The 21,339-nt window shown below is 27.6% G+C and overlaps 1 protein-coding gene across 1 annotated transcript; it reads left to right on the top strand.

Moving 5' to 3' along the window:
- Nucleotides 1-960: 960 nt before the first annotated feature.
- On the top strand, nt 961-19,918 carry LOC135931842 (corepressor interacting with RBPJ 1-like). The gene is made up of 7 exons (XM_065469150.1): nt 961-1,079; nt 1,122-1,216; nt 1,309-1,536; nt 1,856-2,019; nt 13,424-13,530; nt 15,236-15,351; nt 19,485-19,918. Exons 1-7 carry the CDS (start codon nt 1,008-1,010, stop codon nt 19,759-19,761), a joined length of 1,059 nt encoding a protein of 352 aa, XP_065325222.1. The 5' UTR covers nt 961-1,007; the 3' UTR covers nt 19,762-19,918.
- The last annotated feature ends 1,421 nt before the right edge of the window (nt 19,919-21,339 follow it).

The raw sequence follows: 21,339 nt of genomic DNA, 5'->3' as shown, positions 1-21,339 counted from the left end.
TGATTTATATACATGTTAATTTCATTGAATAAAAAGATAACATAAGAAGTATACAATGAATTACAACAATTTAAGCGAACGTGCAACAAAAAGATATCACAGGATGAGTTTTGTAAGATGGTAGCAAAATTATCTGATTTTTATAATATAGACCTATTCCTGGAAGATGCAAACATTTGATATGAAATGTAGAAAAAGAAAAAAAATAAATAATTGATCTCCTATTTTCAGTTATAATATTTCCAAATTACTAGAAGACACCATATATAATCATACGATATTTAGAGGCAATTATAACACCCCCCCCCCCTCCCCCCCCCCACTCCCAAACTCTGTGTTAGCTTATAGTTTTATAGCTCATGGTGTATATAAATAATTTAAATGCATATTTTTATAACAAAAACAAAAAAACCTAATATATTATGTGAAATTTTCTCCAACAAAAATGTCCTAGTATTTTCTACATTTAGCCAAAATATTTTTTCCTCCCCTATAAAACTTCATGCAGACACTCCGGCTATTAGAAGACTCTCATATATCAAATTCTACAGTGTCTACAAGAGAGAATAAAATATCCTAGATTTACTTCCAACTCTCACTCTTTTTATAGGAGTTTACCCCCTTCCCAAGATTTTGGTAAACAAATGACTTCCACTCCCTTATTAAATCATATTTTTCTAGTGTTGATGGCTCGATTTGAGCCGAGTTTTAAAAGGGCTAACTCAACATTATAGCAAGGAAAATATTGCCTAAGTGTAGAGATTTCGATTAATAGATGTTCAATCCTATGTGCCTTCTATAAGAAAAATCTCTAGGCTTGCATAATATTTTTCTGGATAAAATATTGAGTTAGCCGTTTTTAAAAAATCGGCTCCAATTGAGCCGTTCAACAACACTATATTTATCTATTTTTTGTCTGGTCAGGGTTTAGCACTAATCTTTATACCTATAAATATATCTTAGTAACCTATCCTCTTATTAAATTGCGATTTTAGATAGAAGAAGCAATGGGAAAAGGATATAATAATTATATGTGTAAAAAGGATTTCCATCCTGGGGCCATATGGAACCTAAAGAGAGTAATTTGACTCGATGATTTATATATTTATTTACAAATAAAGGTCTTCATGGCTCAACAAAAAAATGAAGAGAAGGTAACCTATGAAAATGATATGAAAAATCTATATCAAAAAGAACAGCAGATGATTGAACACAGGTAGATAATTATCGTCATAATAGATAATATATTTAACTATAAGAAATAATAGATTTACTATGATTTAATATTCTTTTTTAAATCAAACTTAGACAATTGTTGGGTGATGATAAAGCAAAGTTGGGTTTAAGTTTTATGTATGATCTACCTCCTGGAGCTCCTAAACAAGCTGCTAAAATTCCAAATGAAAATGAATTAGTTAGTTTAAATCCTATACCAGTAGCAAATTCTAAAGACATTGTTCAAGTTGATAATAAAGGAGAGGAAAAGAAAAAAGTTGAATACAAATTTGAATGGCAGAGAGGTGCACCTAGGGAAAGGTAAATCAAAATTCATAAAAAAATTATATATTATTTATCAAATTTCTTTATTAGTCAACCTTTGACAGATTATCAGTGATGTATCTAAGATTTTGTTTTAATGGGTTCAAAAAAATTACAATATGAAAAAAATAATTTTTATTAATAAAATCAAATGTTACAAAGAATTATGAGGCAAAAATGCTCCTTTAAACCCCCCCCCCCCCCACCTTTATCTTAATATAACACTGCAGGTAATATATTATTAAACAAAGTATACATTATTTTCCTTTGTTTTTTTGCTTGAATATGGCATTTTAATTATTTTTTCACCCCTTAGCTATCTCAAAGGTAAAACAGATTTGCTAATAGATCAGCCATTTGGAATTTGTGTTAGGAATGTCAGATGTTTAAAATGTCAGAAATGGGGCCATATTAACACAGATAGGGAATGCCCTCTTTACAAGGAATCAAATACTAATCTGGCTGATTTTTTTGAAAAAAGTTTAATTTTTTAAAATAATATATATATTTTATGTTTTATAAATAAATAACTTAATGAGGCTTGTTGTAACTACTCACATTTGATATTATATTTGCCAATATTGATGCTAAATTGCTCTATTTCAGCCAATTTTTAAAAATGACAAACTTATAATTTTAGCCAGAAAGTTTCGATTTGCTAATATAAGTCCAAAGTGCCACCTGTGAGCAAAATCTTCAGGCTTGCGTAATATTTTTTTAGATAAAATATTGGGTAAGCCATTTTAAAAAATCAACTCAAATGGGCCAACTTTGCATCACTATTTGCCCATATAAAGTTCATTATTTTATATTATCAAGATGAATTTATCAATATTCCTGTAAAAATAATATTTATCAGAGGTCCTAGATCCTGGCCTGGATCAAGCCTATAAAAGATATAATTTTAGTAATTTATGCCATTCTTAAAAATTAAAATCTAGATCAGACCCATTTTTAAAAAATTTAGAGTATTTTTAATATTCATATACTTTTCATATTTTAAATTGCTCTTTGAAACAATTTTCAAAATGCAATTATTCAAAATAACAAAAATTTAAGAAATTGGGACAAGGCCAGGCCAAAAAATAAAAATTCTAGTTGGGCTTGAAATTAATTCTTTTTTTCAATACCAGGCATTAAATTTTGACTTATGCATATTATCGCATGATTATAGTTTGATCCATTTATTTAATGTTGAATTTAATACCTTTCCTATTTATTCCTCCACCCATTCTTTAAATAATATTGACGAGTGGCATGCTGTCTATAGGGTAGAGCTCTAAATATTTTAAAAAATTTTGCATGTGCCTAGCAAAAATTAAATGTATATTTTATTTTTTTAGCTAAGCCCAGCTTAAATTATTTAATTGAAAAATATAAATTACCATTTTTAAGTCCAACCTATGAACACAAGCTTGAATATTATTATTTCAGTCAAAAACTATTTAATTAACTTTTATCTGATTGATACCCATATCGATATTTTATGTTAGTAAAAATATTCCTAACCCCAGATCTAGAATCGCCCATTAAGGGGTAGGGGGGGGGTTTTGATTATATATCAATTGATACCTATATTGGACATATCTAATTTTATAAACCCAAGAAAAAGCAAAATAGATTAATGTAGTCATATGAAAGAAATAAATACTACTAGATGAATATTGGTATATAAATATCATTGTAAGAATACTGATATAAAGAATACCATTGGATGAATATTCCTATAAAGAATACCATTGGATAAATTAAATATGATTGACATTTATTGAGGATTATATATGTGTTGTAACTTATAAAATTTACATTATTTCCACCCTATGCACAGTTGATTATAAAAATTATTTATAAAAAATTTAAAAATATCATTACATAATCGTAATTAGGGAATATCAATTCTTGAACTAATGGATATTAACTCTAATCTTGGTTTATGGTTAATTGTGGATCTTGACTAAGATATTTCAGATGCAATTCTGGAGCATCTAATTGGTCAAGATGTGATTAAGTCTGAAAAGATCTAGAGAAATTTTTAACAACAAAATACACCCTACTCAGCTCCCGTGTATGATACTGTTGGCATAATATCTAGACATGATTGACCTCTTTTGAACCCCCCCCCCCCTTTCCATTAAATATTGTGGTTATACCATCACATCCATGATTTTCCATATTTCAAGATCCACAATTATCCATAGGCCAAGATCAGGGGCGGACTGGTGACGTTACGGCCTCGTGGGAAATTTTTATTACTTGTTATTTTTTATAGGTTCAAACATTTTAAATTTTAAAAAAAGAAAAGAATAATGACACGATAATCATATATTTTATTTTAAAAAATTGCACATCCAAAATCATATTCATTGAACACATAAAAAAGTATTCATTGCACATATAAAAAAATATTCATTGCACATATAAAAAAATATTCATTGCACATATTAAAAAATTTTCATTGCACATATAAAAAAATATTCATTGCACATATATATTTTATATTAGATTTACAAGGATATTGCACTATAAAATTAAATCATACATCACATGTTAAATATAATATAATACATCATACTCAATATATAAAATCAATTAATTACACATATAAAATTATAACAATTATACAATATTGCACAGAGAATAAAATTGTTGCACTTTAAAATTAGAGTATTGTAATAGATATAAATAAGATTTAAATAAATGAATTAATAATATATAATTTTTATGTTAATAAATCTCTCATTAACTTTGAACCTTTGCGTAAATAAACAAGAATATCTTCTATTTCAATCTGCGATAATAGTTCTCGTTCAACTGACATCATTAAAAACGCTTCTAATTTTTCTTGGCCTATATTAGCTCTCAGCCTATTTTTTATAATTTTCAATTTGCTAAATGTTCTCTCACAATTAACCTGCGTAAATGATAAAGTTAAAATGTATTCATACGCCAAAAATAAATTAGTGTATGCACTTGTATGCATATTATACCTCTTAAGAATTTCATACACGCATATTAAACAATTGTTACATTTATCACACTTCGAGTTATTATCATATTGTAATATTCCATCTTCTTCATTCGACTCCTCACTTGTACATAAGATTTTATCGTCCGTTTCATTTAATTCTGCTATTAAATCTTTGAATACACTAGAAAATGAACACAATTCGTTATGTAATTTATCACTCGATATATTTGCCAATTGCGCCAGTTTTTCCAAGGCCATTTCAGAAATACCTTTACTATTTATGTCATCAAAATGCCTTGGATGCAAATATCGCACATTCAAAATAAGCTCTCTATTTGCAGAAAAGCGTTCCGACAAACTGTTTATAATTTGATCAATTATAGGACGAAATACTTCAACCCTATAAAGGTCAATCGATTCTTGAGGACGTTCATCCTGGCCTTCATCACTATATATTCTCTTTGCTCATCCTATTAGAATTTTTGGCAGAGCAGTCTGTACACAGATACTCTCCGGAAGCTTTAAATATGAAAGTGTTTCATTTAAATCAGAAGCCATTTTTATTGCTTTATTTTGAATTGATGTAATAGTAATCGATGACACAGAAGACTTAGCATCATCTATCATCTTCCATGCCGACAAAATATCTAAATTTTTGGTTTGAAGATACAATGACAATGGCCCCATTATTTTAAAAATTTCTAAATATATTACAGCTGTACTAAGAGTCTTAAATTTACATAAATTATCTATCAACGACTGCGCTTCTGATGAGGTTTTTGCCTCAAATGATTTATTATCTATTATAAATCGAAGTGCACTTATCGTTATTGGAAGTAAGTTCTCTTTGCCATATATCCATTTAAAGGCTTTTTCACATGCCCACCACCTTGTCTCACCTATTTTTTGCAGCCTTCTCAGTTTATTTTGGCCAGTTGAGTTATTCTGTTTCACCCAAGCGTCCATCCTTTTATATGATTCACCAAAGAAAGTTGCTAGTCTGTTCAATAATCCAAATAAAATTTTGCCTTCAATATTATCGCATGAATCACATATACAGAGATTTAATATGTGACTATAACACCAAATATACAAGCTACCTGGAGCCTCTTGTCTAATAAGAGCTTGCAACCCAACAAATTCCCCCCGCATATTTGCAGCACCATCAAATGATTCTCCAATTATATTTCTCATTTGAATTCCATGTTTTAAAAAGCATTCACTCAAGATATCAAAAAATCCTTTTCCAGAAGAGTTCGTAACTTTTGTAAGTGCAAAAAGCCTTTCTGTTATTTTACCATTATATATGTATCGTAGGCAAATGGTTGCTTGATCATAAACGCAAATGTCTTGAGTACTATCCATTTGCAAACTAAACCGTTTGTTACGAATCTCCTTTTTATTAAATTCCTGATTTGATCAAGAACAACATCAATAACTTTGTTGACATTGTTTTTGACAACAAGGTTATGAGAGAACCTCTTCCCTTCGATTTTGATTTGTTAGATAGTTTAAGCGTATCTTTTCTACGTTTGCTTTTTAAAATAGCCTTCTCTAAATGATCTCTAAGTATTTGATCATTCTTTGATATAATACGGATCATTTCCAGGAAATTGCCATGATTTAAATTTTCATTATCAAAGAGGCTAAGTGTTTCGGTAGCATTTGATCATCTGTATGGTAAGTTTTGTTTACCTAAAAACTTTATTATTTCAAATATTTGTTTTATTATGTGGATATTGTTATGAATTTGTCGATTTTTTTCATTTAATATTTTAACGCTAATTGAATTATTAAACGACTGGTTTTTTGAAGCTCTGAGGTAGGCCTCGACAGCACTAATATGCACTTTTGAATTTTCATGTATTTTAATAACTGAGTGCATGTGACGAAAATTTGTAGAGCCTGTTGTGAAAGTGTTTTCACATACTGCAAATGCCAGGCAGATTGAGCAGTACACAGCTTGGGCTTTATTGCATATAATTTTTATGGTAATCCATTTTCTAGGTATTTTTTCACTCATTACCATTCGATAATATAATTTATCATATTTGATGTTTATTGGTTGTATAGGATGTTGCATTAAAAATCTAAGTTTTTGAGATATAGTGGCTGTTAATTGCAACTTAAAATTTTCATGTGTATGCATATCCAATTCTGATAATCCACTTTGAGAAATATCTGAAGGCATTATTGATGTAGTTGCTTCTGACAAGTGTGAGGATAGTGGCAATGATTGAACTGATGCCATAATACATGAAGATGTTGTAGATAAGGTAGTTGTTTCAGGTAGTGGTGAATGGGAGACAGTTGTTGATATCTCTAAAAAAATAGTTTATTTACATGAAGTAATAGTATTTGAAATACTTGGTATTGATTTATCAAAAAAAGATAATTTAAGTTGTTTTGGATCAGCACCAGCTGCTTTGAGACCAGCAGAATTTTTTTTTCTTAATTTTTCAGCTCATGCATATATGAAAATATATCAATTCAACTAAAATAAAATTTATTATAATTTTTTTCAAGAATTGTATTTTAATATAAAGCATAAAGTAATCTGTTATGTTACCAGCCAGTAATAATAATAAAAAAACATTACTATCTTTGAAATATAAATAAGTTTTTTACTTTTGACTATTTACATACATCTCAATTTATGTGTTTCTTTTCTTATATTATGTTTGTTTGCTAATGATCAGTAAATTGTTGTAATACAAATATTAGGCGCACAAAAGTTTCCTCTACAATAAATTAATGTATAAAAATATAATATAATAAATAAATGAAAACTTAGCTTTCACTCTACTCAAGCCCAACTCACAAAAGGATCAATAAATTAAGAAGAAGATAGTTTCCTATATACAATAAATTAATGTATATAAATATAATATAAATTAATGAAAACTTAGCTTTCACTCTATTCAAACATAAGCGTTTTCACTTCCTTTGAAAAAAAAACGAAAAGCACGTAATAAATGATATATAGCGTCAAGCGACGTAATTGATATTTTATGCATTCAAATATAGTAAACGACATGATAATTCTTCTCAGGGAAGGTTTATATTCAAATAATAGATATCATTAAAAATAAATAAATGATAAGAGAAAATAATGTGAACAACATAATATTTTTTTTCCTACCGGCCTCTTTTTTGGTATTTTCCTCTCATCGGCCTCAAAATCGACATTTTCTCGCGGCCTCGTGGGCAAAATGCCCACTGGGTCTTATGGCCAGTCCGCCCCTGGCCAAGATCCACAATTAGCCATAAACCAAGATCAGAGATTAATATTCACTAATGAAATTCTGAATTCTGTATGACATATTATGGGAGGCATTATTGCTCAGGGATTGATATTGCCTAGATACGATTATATATAGATTTTTTTAAAATTGTTATGTAGATTCTTATATATTATAAATATATATTAATAATCAAATGTGTATGCTTTTGGTCTTTTAAGAATGGGTGGTTGTAGACTTTATAAATTATATCATTTAAAATTTTATTATTGCCTGTGTCAGCAATATGATTGGCGAAATAGTATAATTCTTGTAAAAATATATTTTTCACTTTTTTGTATTTTAAGTATTTCCATTTTAATTAATGGTCACATTTTTTCCAGCCGATGAAAATTCTTGATTTTTTCAAATTTTAGTCTAACTAAAAAATCGGCACAAAAAAAATCATCCTAAATAGGAAAGCAACGTTGACCATTAGGGGTATAAAAATAAGATATAATTATTTTATTGCGAAAAATCGAAATGATAGATATTTCAAATTTATTTACATATTTTATATTTATAAGATACAATTTTGTAATTTTTATATTTTAGGAAATTTTTTTAAACAATCAATATGTATTGGTATTTGACACATGTTACATATATATCTTGTCTAAATATGACAAAGCTTACAATGTCGCCTTTTGTTACCGATAATAGTTGTAACATGATGACCATAAGAATTTTCAGGTGTAGTGATGAAAATTGACTAGGATGGATTCTTGTACTCATATATTTTTTTACTTGGGGAGTTTTCAAAAGTGCAATAGTTATTGCCCGCCGAAATGTCAGTAATGATTTTTTATCATCAGAAATCACTCGACTCCATAACTTTCATGAATTTACTACTGCTACATCAATAAAATTGCTTAGGCCACCACCATTTTTTTACCTCATATATTTATTCTCTATGTTGACACTAGGTTATCGCACATGTGGGAACTATAGGAATTTATATATTCGGTTGTGTAATTTTTATTTTTGAGAAAATCTTTCAAGAGAATCTCGATACGTTTCATAGAGGGCTAAGAACCTTATATGTTGATACAACTGTCACCACTGAACTATCATTTTATCGATCTACAAATCATATGTCTTTTCAAATTGATAGTCGTAATAGCCCCTCTCTTTTTTGCCATAACTTCATTGTTTCTAGGCGAGAATTTTCAAGTCTATTTTTCTTATAGTCCCATTGAAAAATCCAAGATGCTTCAAATGCGATAAAAGCTTAGAGATGTAAAAAAATTATCGAAGTAAATAGAATGCAAAGAAGGTACTTGAACAATTTGAGTAAATTTGTAACAACCATACCTCCTAATCCAAGATTCGAAGCCATTGGGCTTTTATTTTTACCTTGATATATATTAAATGCAAATACATATATATCCATTGGAGGGAGCAAGGGCTAGTGATTTATATCCAAATCGAATGGGTTTATCTTTGAACATTTTACAGGAATGTCTTGTTATAAATTATATAAAAATATACCGAATTGTTGAAACTTTTATTTAATAAATTTAAATATGGGTGGACTTTATAAATATTATCATCTTCATCAAGAGTTGAGTTATTAGATAAATGTTTCCTTTTGATATTGCCAAATATAATGTCATTGAATTCCTAACGATTGGTATGGTGGTATCATTGTCATTCGAATAATACATTCTTTCTTAGTAAGGAATTATATTCAGTCAGTAAAAGAATTCCTATAAATCTTCTCATCTCTGACTCGGTTGTAATAAAATTTGGTCTATTGTTTTGTTTAATTATGTTATTGATCCACAAGCAGGGAATACATTTTTTGATAAAAAAATAATTCAAATATTTCTATTTTAGTTTTTCCTATTAAATCAAATTGAAATTCTATAATAATTCATTATCATTAGCAGTAGGTCTCGATGTGTAAATTGGATCTTTCTCCATTTTAAATTATTTAAATTTACAGGGTTTTCCATTCAAAAAAGAAGTTCCAATCAAAAAAGGAAAAGTTTTAATCATAAAAGGAAAAGGTCCGATCAAAAAAGGAAAAGGGTCAATCATAAAAGGAAAAGGTCCAAACAAAAAAGGAAAATTCCCAAAAAGAAAGGAAAAAGTCCGATCAAAAAAGGAAAAGTGTCAAACAAAAAAGGAAAAGGTTCAATCAAAAAAGGAAAAGGAAAATTCCCAAAAGGAAAGGAAAAGTGTCAATCAAAAAAGGAAAATCGTAATTTTTTAAAATTATTTGTCAATTTTTCTTAAATTTTTATTTATTTTTGTTATTCCTTCTTAATTTATTTCTAATTTTTTGCTATTTCTTTACGTTTTTTTTCATACTTTATCTTTTCTCAATTTTTTTCTAACTATTTGCGATTTTCCATACTTTTATTTTTCTTACTATATTTTCTCTCAAATTATTTTTGTTCTCATTTTTGATAATTCTTTTGTATTTTTAAAAATAATTTATAAATTTAGGCCCAATTTTTTTAACAATTCTTTACGTTTTTTTTTCATCATACATACAATATCTTTTTATAATTTTTTCATTGTAATCTTTTACATACATTTTTAATCTCTTTAAGTCATTTTTAATCTTTATTTTTTTGAGCATTTCTCAATTTTTTTCTTTCTCATTTTTGATAATTTTAAAAATAAGAATTTAAAAAAGATTGTATTTTATTAATTTACATATCGTTTGGTATTACAGTTCAAACTTATTTAATTTTAAAAAGGTACATTATTACCAAACGATTAATTTAATTTAGCAATTGTAATTATATTGTCTGCCAAAAACATTAATTATAATTTTAAAAAATAATTATCAAAAATGAGAAGAAAAAATTGAATGCTCAAAAAAATAAAGATTAAAAATGACTTAAAGAGATTGAAATGGTTAGAAATGTATGTAAAAGATTACAATGAAAAAATCATAAAAAGAATATTGTATGTATGATGGAAAAAAAACGTAAAGAATTGTTAAAAAAATGGACCTAAATTTATAAATTATTTTTAAAAATACAAAAGAATTATCAAAAATGAGAAGAAAAATAAATGGAGAGAAGATATAGTATGAAAAATAAAAGTAAAGAAAATCGCAAAAAGTTGGAAATAAATTGAGAAAAGAAGTAAGAAAAAAACGTAAAGAAATAGTAAAAAATTTAGAAATAAATTAAGAAGGAATAACAAAAATAAATAAAAATTTGAAAAAATTACGATTTTCCTTTTTGAATGGGAAATTTCTTTTTTTGATTGACACTTTTCCTTTCCTTTTAGGAATTTTCCTTTTTCAATTGACACTTTTCCACTTTTGTTTGACACCTTTCCTTTTTTGATTGAACCTTTTCCTTTTTTGTTTGACACTTTTTTGAGAATTTTCTTTTTTTGATTAACACTTTTCCTTTTTTGATTGAACTTTTTCCTTTTTTGATTGAACTTTTTCCTTTTATGATTAACCCTTTTCCTTTTATGAACTTTTCCTTTTTTGATTGGGACTTTTCCTTTTTTGAATGGGAAACCCTGTAATTTGCTTTCTTATTTGTAGATATTGAGGATTCTGAGACAATATCAATGTCTGCTAGATATTGGATTTCGATCTCCTCGGCTGTATCTAGTTGAAGATTTGGTGTTTTAGTTAGATCGTTTTCATCGAAATCTTCTTCATCGCTAACTAAAGCAGCATTGGGGTATAATTAGAGATAATACTTTACAAATAATTTTTATATTCAAATGGAAAAATATAATGAGAATAAGAATAAAATTATGAATTTTCTGATTTTTTTTTATAATAATAAAAATATTATGATGAAAAAATAGTATTTTTATTTAGTAAGAATATAAACAAAAATTTATAATTAAATATTATGCCAAATTTTTTTTAGAAAAATTGCTTTTTTGAGCCTTTATGTGGTCAACGTTGCATAAATGCTACAGTAAAAAACATATGATTACAAATCCGAGAATAGATAGAATGATGGGCCAAAATTAATTAGAATATGTTAAGGCATCTATAAGAAATAAATTTATGTCAATTGCATTAAAAAAATAAATACTCTTTCAACGAGGGAGCCTAGAACATTTGCCATTTTAATAGTCCCGAATACTCAAAAATAAATATTTTTTAAAAAATGCTTTTTTTATGTTGTAGTACAATCTTCGAGCTATAGAAATTATTTCAATTTAAAAAATTTATATGTGAAAAATCAATAAATAACAACTGTTGCAGATATGGTACGTTGACCATTCATGGGTTAATATAATACACATTTTTATACAAACAATTGATTGTTTGACTTTCGGACATGGTTCCGATATATTTTACTTATTTCTAAATGCAATATTGAGCAAGTCCCAAATAAATAACTGACTCTCTTACAACAAATACATTTTACAGTTTCTTATTTTAGTTAACTGTTAATAAAGATTTCTTAGCCTATCATTAAACAAAAGTACACAGTTAGTGTATAAAATTTAAAACTTAAATAATCATTCAATTACACTTAGAGATACATATAATCTCTTTTTTTTATCGTTTGAGTCAAATGAATATTTGATCCAAGATTTTTTCTGATAATTTGTTGAAAATTGCGTTTATCCATAGATCTTGTCACCTTTGAGCACAATGTAGGCAGATTTGACGGAATTAATAAATTTATTAATATTGTCTGATCATTTTTCTACTTATATGGAGTTTTTCAGCTGTAGCTAAATTTTATCCTTCTTTATGTAAATCAAGAATTTAAGTATGACCTTGTTTTTGCAGATGTTCAAAAGCAGACGATTTTACCTTCATTCTAACATTATTTATGATTATAACCATTTAAAACTGACTAAAACACGAAATTTAAAAAAACTTGATTTTTGAATTATAATAATTTTATATAAATTGCCATAACTTCGAAATTAGTAATTCAAAATAGATTATTAAATCATCATTGGAATCTTGAAATTAACTTAAATTATCATATTGAAATCATTTGGGTCAAAATATAACTGCATGCAAAATTTTACGTGCAACGATTAATAAAAATGATAAAATTTAAAACTACACGAGCACAGTTTGTAACGAATTATCGGAGAAAATCGCTGATCAAACCTTGTTCATTTGACTTAAAAATTGAGAGAAACGGCTATTATCTTTCTCAAGTTCCGATACAAACTTAGACTCGTCGCTAAAAACAAATTTTGACGATTTGGTAAAGGTCCAATCTTCATATTTCTTTGCGAAATTGTTTCTTTCGGTAAACGATTTATAGAGGTTATTACTGGGCGGCATATCTAAGACTTGGCCCATATAACCAGGTCGGGATTTGATTCGGGCCTGCATATGTCTCTGGTAAAAATACTGATATTTTTAATTATTTGTTAACTAACAAATAATAGATTGTCAATGAGGCTTTTGATCTTCTCAAATTTTTACACATTTAATTCTTTTAGATTAAGAAGACAAGTTTTTGAATGCTTTTTAACTAAAAATGCTTAGAAATTAAGATGTATGGATCAATAATAAATATGCATAAATTCAACACTCTAGGGCAGATTAGGATTATAATCATTTTTAATTAGATAGTTATTTGAGAATCAACAAAGACTAAATACAAATTTAATTTTTCTTCCAAACCTTGAAAATTTATTAATAAATTTTATAATCATAATAAAGTTTCTGAAGAAAAACATCAAAAATTACTAAATGATATGCAAAAGGAAGGATTTGGTCTGAAGAATAACGCCCTAGATAAAAGATTGACAGATTTTAATGCTAATCAAGTTTGTACATAGTATAATTAATCATCTTCGCAATTAAAATTCCAACTAAAACGCATTGCCAACGAGTCATAATCTCTGTGAGAAGCTAACATTGGGTATTTGGTATTATTTATTTGGTATTTTTGCAAACAAATAATAATGTTGAAAAATACTTAACTTTCGTTTTTGGTATTGGATTAAAAGTGATTGTTTATTATAAATTTTAAATGACACTACTAGTAAAATAAAAATATTATTACTAATTATTTTATGGTTGTAATATTTATCAGAAGTCTGCAAGTGGCAAAATTTTTACCAGCCCAGAGGGAATTAAGTTAATGTCCAATCCAGTTTCATTTTTTTACTAAGGTTGCCCAGCCCGATTTGAATTTTTTTTTAAATACAATACAAGGCCTAAACCAAAATATATGTTGTTGAACACCAAAATAAACACTTATTTATAATCTTGAGGAGTGTTTAAATTAAAAACATTAATATCATTTTATGAAATATCGGAATTTATCAAATATATATACAAAAAATTTTTGCCTGGCCCATTAATTTTTTTGCCCAGTCCAGCTTCAAAAATTTTTTTCCATGGGCTGGGCATTGCAGATCTGATATACATCGAGCAGAGGTCGACAGATCAGCCCATAGAAATTTTTGAAAATTAATTTTGTCCTGGCCCGTATAATATTTTTTATGAAAAAAAGCCATAAATTTGTCCAAATTTAAGCTTAAAAAATTTCTAACTTACGGTTTGGCCGGTAAAAATATTTTGCACAAGTTGCCTAGCCCAATACTATTTTTACCAGGGCTTGAACTGGCGCTAGCCTCTAATATTGAGTAATGTAAGCTCCCCTCTAGATATTGTATTATAATCAAAACTATAATTTTATAAAGATAGCGAAATATTTAAAAATAAAAAAATTTACCAATGGAATTATTAGGATTGCTATACTATAGTTAATGTATTGTTTGAAGGTGGTGTAGATAATATAGATTCACAATTCTACCTCTTCATTACTACTTCGGCAGTTGATTTGTAAGAAAATTCTTCTGTGAATAAATGTTGTCTTTATTAAAATATAAACGAAAAATCAGCGGGAAATTGATAGAAATTCTGGTAGATGCTAAAATATTATATACTTTTTTTATTTTTAATTAATTTGATTAAAAATTTTTTTTATAAAAGTAAAAAATAATTTTTTAAAAGGATCTTAGGAACGTTCATTAATAAAAGAATCTCAATCAAAGATCAACTTTAAAGTGGATCAAATCCAGGATCGTCGATCCTTTGATCACAATCCTTTAACAATTCTAATTTAGATAATACTCATCTCACATTAAACAATATATAAATTTAAAGTGTGTACATCGAGACCCACTATATTTTTGTTGCGATACTGTATCTCTAGGACTTAACTTTGGTCTGATCATTAAAAAAAAATTACTCATATTCTTTTTGTTAAAATCTGTTTCTTTAAATTTTATGGGCTTTGGTTCCAATAAATTAGAAAGAGAGTTCTGGTTCCACTTATTATATAAGAATTTGCGAAAAATACCAAATAAATATTTTAGCTCTTATATTATTCAAAATATAACTCAATGTTCTTTTGCTCTTTAAAATTTTCATAGAGATTATGACTTCTTGGCTATGCGTTTTTTCCGTCGGTAATAAAAAATTAACTATACTGATTATCTATTCAATTGTTATTTTTTAAAGGACCTGATACCTTACGATGACAAAGAGGATCTTGATATATCATCCGCCGATAACATATTACGAGATTTGAATTACATCAAAACATTATCCTCGTCTCAAAAAGTTTTGTTGTACAAGTAAAAGAAAATATTATTATAACGATCCCCTTTATTATTTTCCCATTTTTTAGTGTTTTAATTTCGGGTTCTAAGAATTTTATATTTTTTTGAGCTTTCGCAAACATTTTTAATTTCTTGTTTCTTGAGAAATGTAAGGGTAATTCCATACCATGTCGATAACTTTTCTGCTCGACCTTTTTAATTTCGATAAAATTTGTATACTGAGAGAATATCATTAGAAAGCATCGAATCCAAAATTTTAGCCTCCTAGTACTTATAGTTCCTGAGATATCAATGGTCAAAAGTGCCAAAAATGACGTTTTTTCGAAAAATGCGATTTTTTAAAATTGAGATAAGTTAAAAAATAATGATTTTAAAAATATAAGTTATATGTCAATTTATAACTCTATTAAGGGCCTTTTATTGAATATTAAAAAATTTTTCAAAATAATATTGTTGCGGTTTTTATTTAAGTTATAAATTTTAAACATGAAAACTCCAAGTGTTTCGCTTTCCAAATTTTTCTGAATTTAATATTTTCTTATTCTCTAACCTTATATCTATTCATAAAAAAATTTAAACTTGGGACAGCCATGGGTTTTTTAGTTATTGCGATTTAAAAAATCAAAAAATAAATATTATTTTCAAAAATAGATGGCGCTCCTTTATAAAATTACGCGTTTTGTTAAAATTATTATTTTTTTTAAACTTTTTTCCATTTTAAACATAAATAATAAGTTTTTCCAGCATTAATATTATGAAAATATATTATTTAGATCATTTGATAGACTTACTTATTATTATTATTACTTTATTGATAACCTGTAAAAATTATTAGTTTTTATAATAAATGATTAATTTACTAAAAAAATAGTTACAATTCCTATATAAGAAAATATAATTAATTTTTGAAAGATAATAGCAAGTTTTCATGCACCTGCCTTGATATTAATTAATTTTTATTTTACAAATATTTCAATATTAATTTTTTCTTAAAATTATTTATAATGTATAAATATAAATGTGCAAATCCTTTTAAAGAATCTAAACACTTTAATTGTAAAAAGAACCTGCGTAAAGTCACGACGTGGATGACCCAATTTCCAAACATATAGGCGGAACACTATATTTGTGATAAATGTCGTAAGCATTTATCACAAAAAAATATTGAAAATATAAATTCTGATAGCGAATATGTAAATAATATCCCCACAGCATCCGCATCAATAGATACAATCAATTTAACCTTAAACGAAATTGGAATATCTCCTATTAAGAAAAAAAAACTAACTGAAAAAAATTATCCAAAAAAAAGATAGCAAAAATATCAAAAGCTCTTTCAGATATAATAATTAACAATCCAGAATCGGACACAAAAGACAATAATGATATACTCAACAATATGAAATTACATTATCCTAATTTATCTAAAAATAAAAAAATATCAATTGCTGACCATTCTGCCTCCTAATTGGAGTGCAAATAAAATAAAAACGGAATTCAACGCTACATATCATATGGCATATAATTCCAAAATCATTTTAGAAGAAAAGGGGATTCTTTCAACTCCAAATCGAAAGCCTGCAATATCTCAATCAAAAAACAGTTGATATTGTTAAAAGTTTTTTTTGCAGTGATGAAGTTAGCAGGGTATTACCAGGAAAAAAAGATTGCATATCTATCATTGAAAAGGGGGAACGAGTGAACGCTCAAAAAAGGCTAGTTCTTAATAATTTAAAAGAATTATATAATCATTTTAAGGAGAGTAATTCAAGCATAACAATTGGATTTTCGAAATTCGCAAGCTTAAGACCAAAAAATTGCATATTGGCAGGGGCTAGCGGAACACATAGTGTATGCGTTTGTAGCATACACCAGAATATTAAACTAATGATTTTAGGCTGTGAATTAGCAACATTGACTAAAAATGGTGAGGATATATTAACAACTTATAGAGATGTTATAGGCAGAATGATTTGCAACCCCCCATTACCAACCTGTTATTTTGGTGACTGTAGCGAGTGTCCTGGATCGACACTCTTAAAAGAACGCATTGAAAAATTATTTATAAAAAATGATATAGCTCTTATTACGTTTAAACAATGGGTTTCGGTAGATAGAACAACTCTGGAGACTATTTCTCAATCTTCAGACGAATTTATTAATTATTTTTTCGATAAAATGAATATTCTCATACGCCATTCATTTATTTGTGAACAACAAAGTTCATTTACAATAACCTTAAAAATAGTTTAGAAAATAATCACTATCTAATTATTTGTGACTTTTCAGAAAATTATTCCTTTATTGTCCAAGACGAAGTTCGGGGTCATCATTGGACAACTTCGCATACGCTGCATCCATTCTCAATTTATTATAAAATAGGCAATCTAATTAACAACCTAAGTTTTGTGGTAATATCGGAATCCTTAATTCATAATACTGTTTCATTCCATTTATTCCAATCGCATTTGATTAATTTTTTAAAAAATAAATTCGACACTCCACCAGAAAAAATTTACTACTTTTCATGGTTCAGCAGCTCAATATAAAAATAGGAAAAACTTCATCAATGTTTGTTACCATGAAATCGATTTTGGTGTCCAAGCAGAATGGCATTTTTTTTCTACGGCACATGGTAAAGTGCCTGCGACGGCATAGGCGGCACAGTAAAAAGGTTAGTTGCCAAGGCAAGCTTACAAAGACCTTATACTGATCAAATAATTACACCCCCCCCCCCCCCAAAGCTTTACAATTTTATAAATATGTGGAAGAGCATATAAAAGGTATAAATTTTTCTTATGCCACCATACCAGAGTATGAGGAAGAAGAGATGAGGCTACGTGAGAGATTTAGTAAAGCTATCTCAATACCTGGGACATAAAAAATTCACGCAGTGTTTCCGATTGGTTTAACTAAGCTCAAAACTAAACTATATTCTAATTCGCAGACATTTGTTGTGGAGAATATAATATATCAACTTGAAGATCTTTTGATTGAGGATCTGTTAATCGATGAGATTAGAGGATATGTAACATGTGTGTATGATAACGATTGGTGGTTAGGATTTGTACAAGAGGTGAATGTAATTAGAGATGAAATAAAAATTAATTTTCTTCATCCTAAAGGACCAGCAAATTCTTTTGTTTATCCAGCGGCACAAGATCTCCTTTACATACCAAAAAATAATATTTTACCGTTGATGGGTTAACTATTTAGTTAACCCATCAACGGCTACTGGGCGTACATATAATCTATCGCAAAACGAAATTATCATGGCGTCAAAACAATTAAATTTAAGGAAAACCCGAAAATAAGTAATATCTTTCATGAATTTTTATTTATCTATTATATTTACAAATTAATAAAATAATTTTACGAAATTTAAAATTATTAATGCTGGAAAATCTTATTATTTATGTTTAAAATGGAAAAAAGTTTAAAAAAAATAATAATTTTAACAAAACGCGTAATTTTATAAAGGCGCGCCATCTATTTTTGAAAATAATATTTATTTTTTGATTTTTTAAATCGCAATAACTAAAAAACCCATGGCTGTCCCAAGTTTAAATTTTTTTATGAATAGATATAAGGTTAGAGAATAAGAAAATATTAAATTCAAAAAAATTTGGAAAGCGAAACACTTGGAGTTTTCATGTTTAAAATTTATAACTTAAATAAAAACCGCAACAATATTATTTTGAAAATTTTTTTAATATTCAATAAAAGGCCCTTAATAGAGTTATAAATTGACATATAACTTATATTTTTAAAATCATTATTTTTTAACTTATCTTTAAAAAATCGCATTTTTCGAAAAAACGTCATTTTTGGCACTTTTGACCATTGATATCTCAGGAACTATGAGTACTAGGAGGCTAAAATATTGGATTCGATGCTTTCTAATGATATTCTCTCAGTATACAAATTTTATCGAAATTAAAAAGGTCGAGCCGAAAAGTTATCGATTTGGTATGGAATTACCCGTAAGCAGATTATAATTTTAAATCAATTTTAAATCTTACCATTTGCATTAATATTTATATTACACTTCTTATTATCAGTAATAGAACTTTTGGAAATGATCTCTAAACTTTAATAATTTCTTTTTGCATCTCTTTATTAAATATATGAAATTCCTAAAATATTAGAACGATATCCAACATAGTTACGAAGTTTTCTTCCGACCATGCTAAAAAACGTAAAAACTACGCCAAAGAACATAAATTTAAATCACCTAGCATAAGTTTATCAAAAGTTGTTAGGAGCAAAGAAAGGCATGGATACGTTGACAATTTATCATCTCAAGCAAAAATCTCGAGAAAGAAGCAGCATAAACAGGTCGATAGCTACACGAGCATTAGTAGTGGTAGTTATGAAGTAACAGAAAGGCAGAGAAGAGAATACAAGAGAAAGAAGAATTATTAATATTTTATATATGATTATTTAGTTAACGAGTATTCACTTTTTAGACATACGGGATAGAATGCACTAGGGATTAGAATATAATTTATTAAATAGATAAAGTTGAAATAAAATGATCATTTTTGGTTATAATTAAAAGTATACACCACACCTTATAATACAGATTGTATATATGAATTTATTCAAGAAAAGATTGGTCCAAGTTAGATTTGATTATTTTTTGCTATAATTGATTCCTTTGTTTATTTTAGTTTTAAATAAAAAGCGTTTATAAAATTATTGCAATCTATCATCATAATAGGGCAGTTTTTAAGTCACCGATTAGTGTTGCAAAATCTTTTCACCGGGGCCGACTCTAAAATGGCTTAAACTTCTGAGCTAAGCTTTAAAAATCGACTTAAGTTTTGCCTTAGGCAGATGTTTGTCTCATTTTGCTATATTATTGAGGATAAATTAAATAATATTAAATGACAAATATTTAAAATTTAAAATAGGCACCTTCCCTTTAAAAGTATAAATGGATGACTGAGAAATTTTTAAGGAGAATTTGGAGGAGGGAGGATATAAAGTAGAGAAAGGCTTCTGGAAATAGTCAGTGGGAATTTTTTATGCGTTTTTTGGCCCAGCCTTTAATAATTTTTACTCGGTCTAGCGTAAAATATATCCTTGTGCTAGTTGTCCACCCTGGCTGGTAAATTTTTTTAAATATCAGCATAAAAATATTTGGCACGTTGCCAGTCCTTGGGCAGGCTACACCGACTCCTAGTATCAGTGTTGTTAAACGCTACTTTTAGAAGTAACGCACTATCGCTACCGCTATTTTATAAAAAAAGTAGCGCGCTATCGCTACCGCTATCGTTTTCAAATGAGTAGCGCGCTATTAGCTACTTTTAACGCTACTTTGATTTTTTTTTTAAATATTTTTTTTACGTAACTTTATTTCCACAAATAAAATATTGATATAAAAACATGACTATAATTTGTTACATATATATATATAATTTATTTATTATTGCACTTTAATAATAATAACATTTCGGTACTGTCATCCCCAGAGCGACGTTTAGAAAGTATAAGCTTTGCCATACTAAATAATCGTTCAGCACTAGCACTTGAGGGCAACACAGTATTAAATTTAATAAACAAACTTTTTATATGAAAAAAATCATCAAAAATATTTAAATTAGTATTTTTAGATTTAAAAAAAGCATCTAGAGGTTAATTAAAAATACTTCAGTATATTCTTTAATAAAAGTATGCTCCTCCACATTAAAATACTGTATTCCCATTTGAGCCAATATATAATTCATTTCCATTTTTTTCTCATTTAGAAACAATGCTAAAAGTTTCATAGCATTGTAAACACTATTCCATCTTGTAGTGTTTGGTGTCAATAAATAACGTCCTAATTTTTTTTTGAAAATATCAGACGTCTTTGATGACTTATTTTGTTTATTCCAAAGAGCTTGGCATTTAGAAAATGTAGATCTTGTTACTCTTTTAAAATCCTCATTTAATAATGCTTCTTCAGCATCCACTGTCGCAACTAAATTTAGGTTGTGGCAGGAACAACGATGATGG

Source organism: Gordionus sp. m RMFG-2023, chromosome 1 (genome assembly GCF_954871325.1).
Source record: "Gordionus sp. m RMFG-2023 chromosome 1, tfGorSpeb1-WG-v2, whole genome shotgun sequence".
NCBI classification, from domain to species: Eukaryota; Metazoa; Nematomorpha; class Gordioida; order Chordodea; family Parachordodidae; genus Gordionus; species Gordionus sp. m RMFG-2023.
This window is presented reverse-complemented; position numbering and strand designations above follow the sequence as displayed.

Coding starts and splice junctions, on each gene's coding strand:
- LOC135931842 (XM_065469150.1), top strand. CDS start 1,008: ATGGGAAAAGGATATAATAATTATATGTGTAAAAAGGATTTCCATCCT. Junction 1,217..1,308: donor CAGCAGATGATTGAACACAG/GTAGATAATTAT, acceptor AATCAAACTTAG/ACAATTGTTGGGTGATGATA. Junction 13,531..15,235: donor CAGATTTTAATGCTAATCAA/GTTTGTACATAG, acceptor TATTTTTTAAAG/GACCTGATACCTTACGATGA.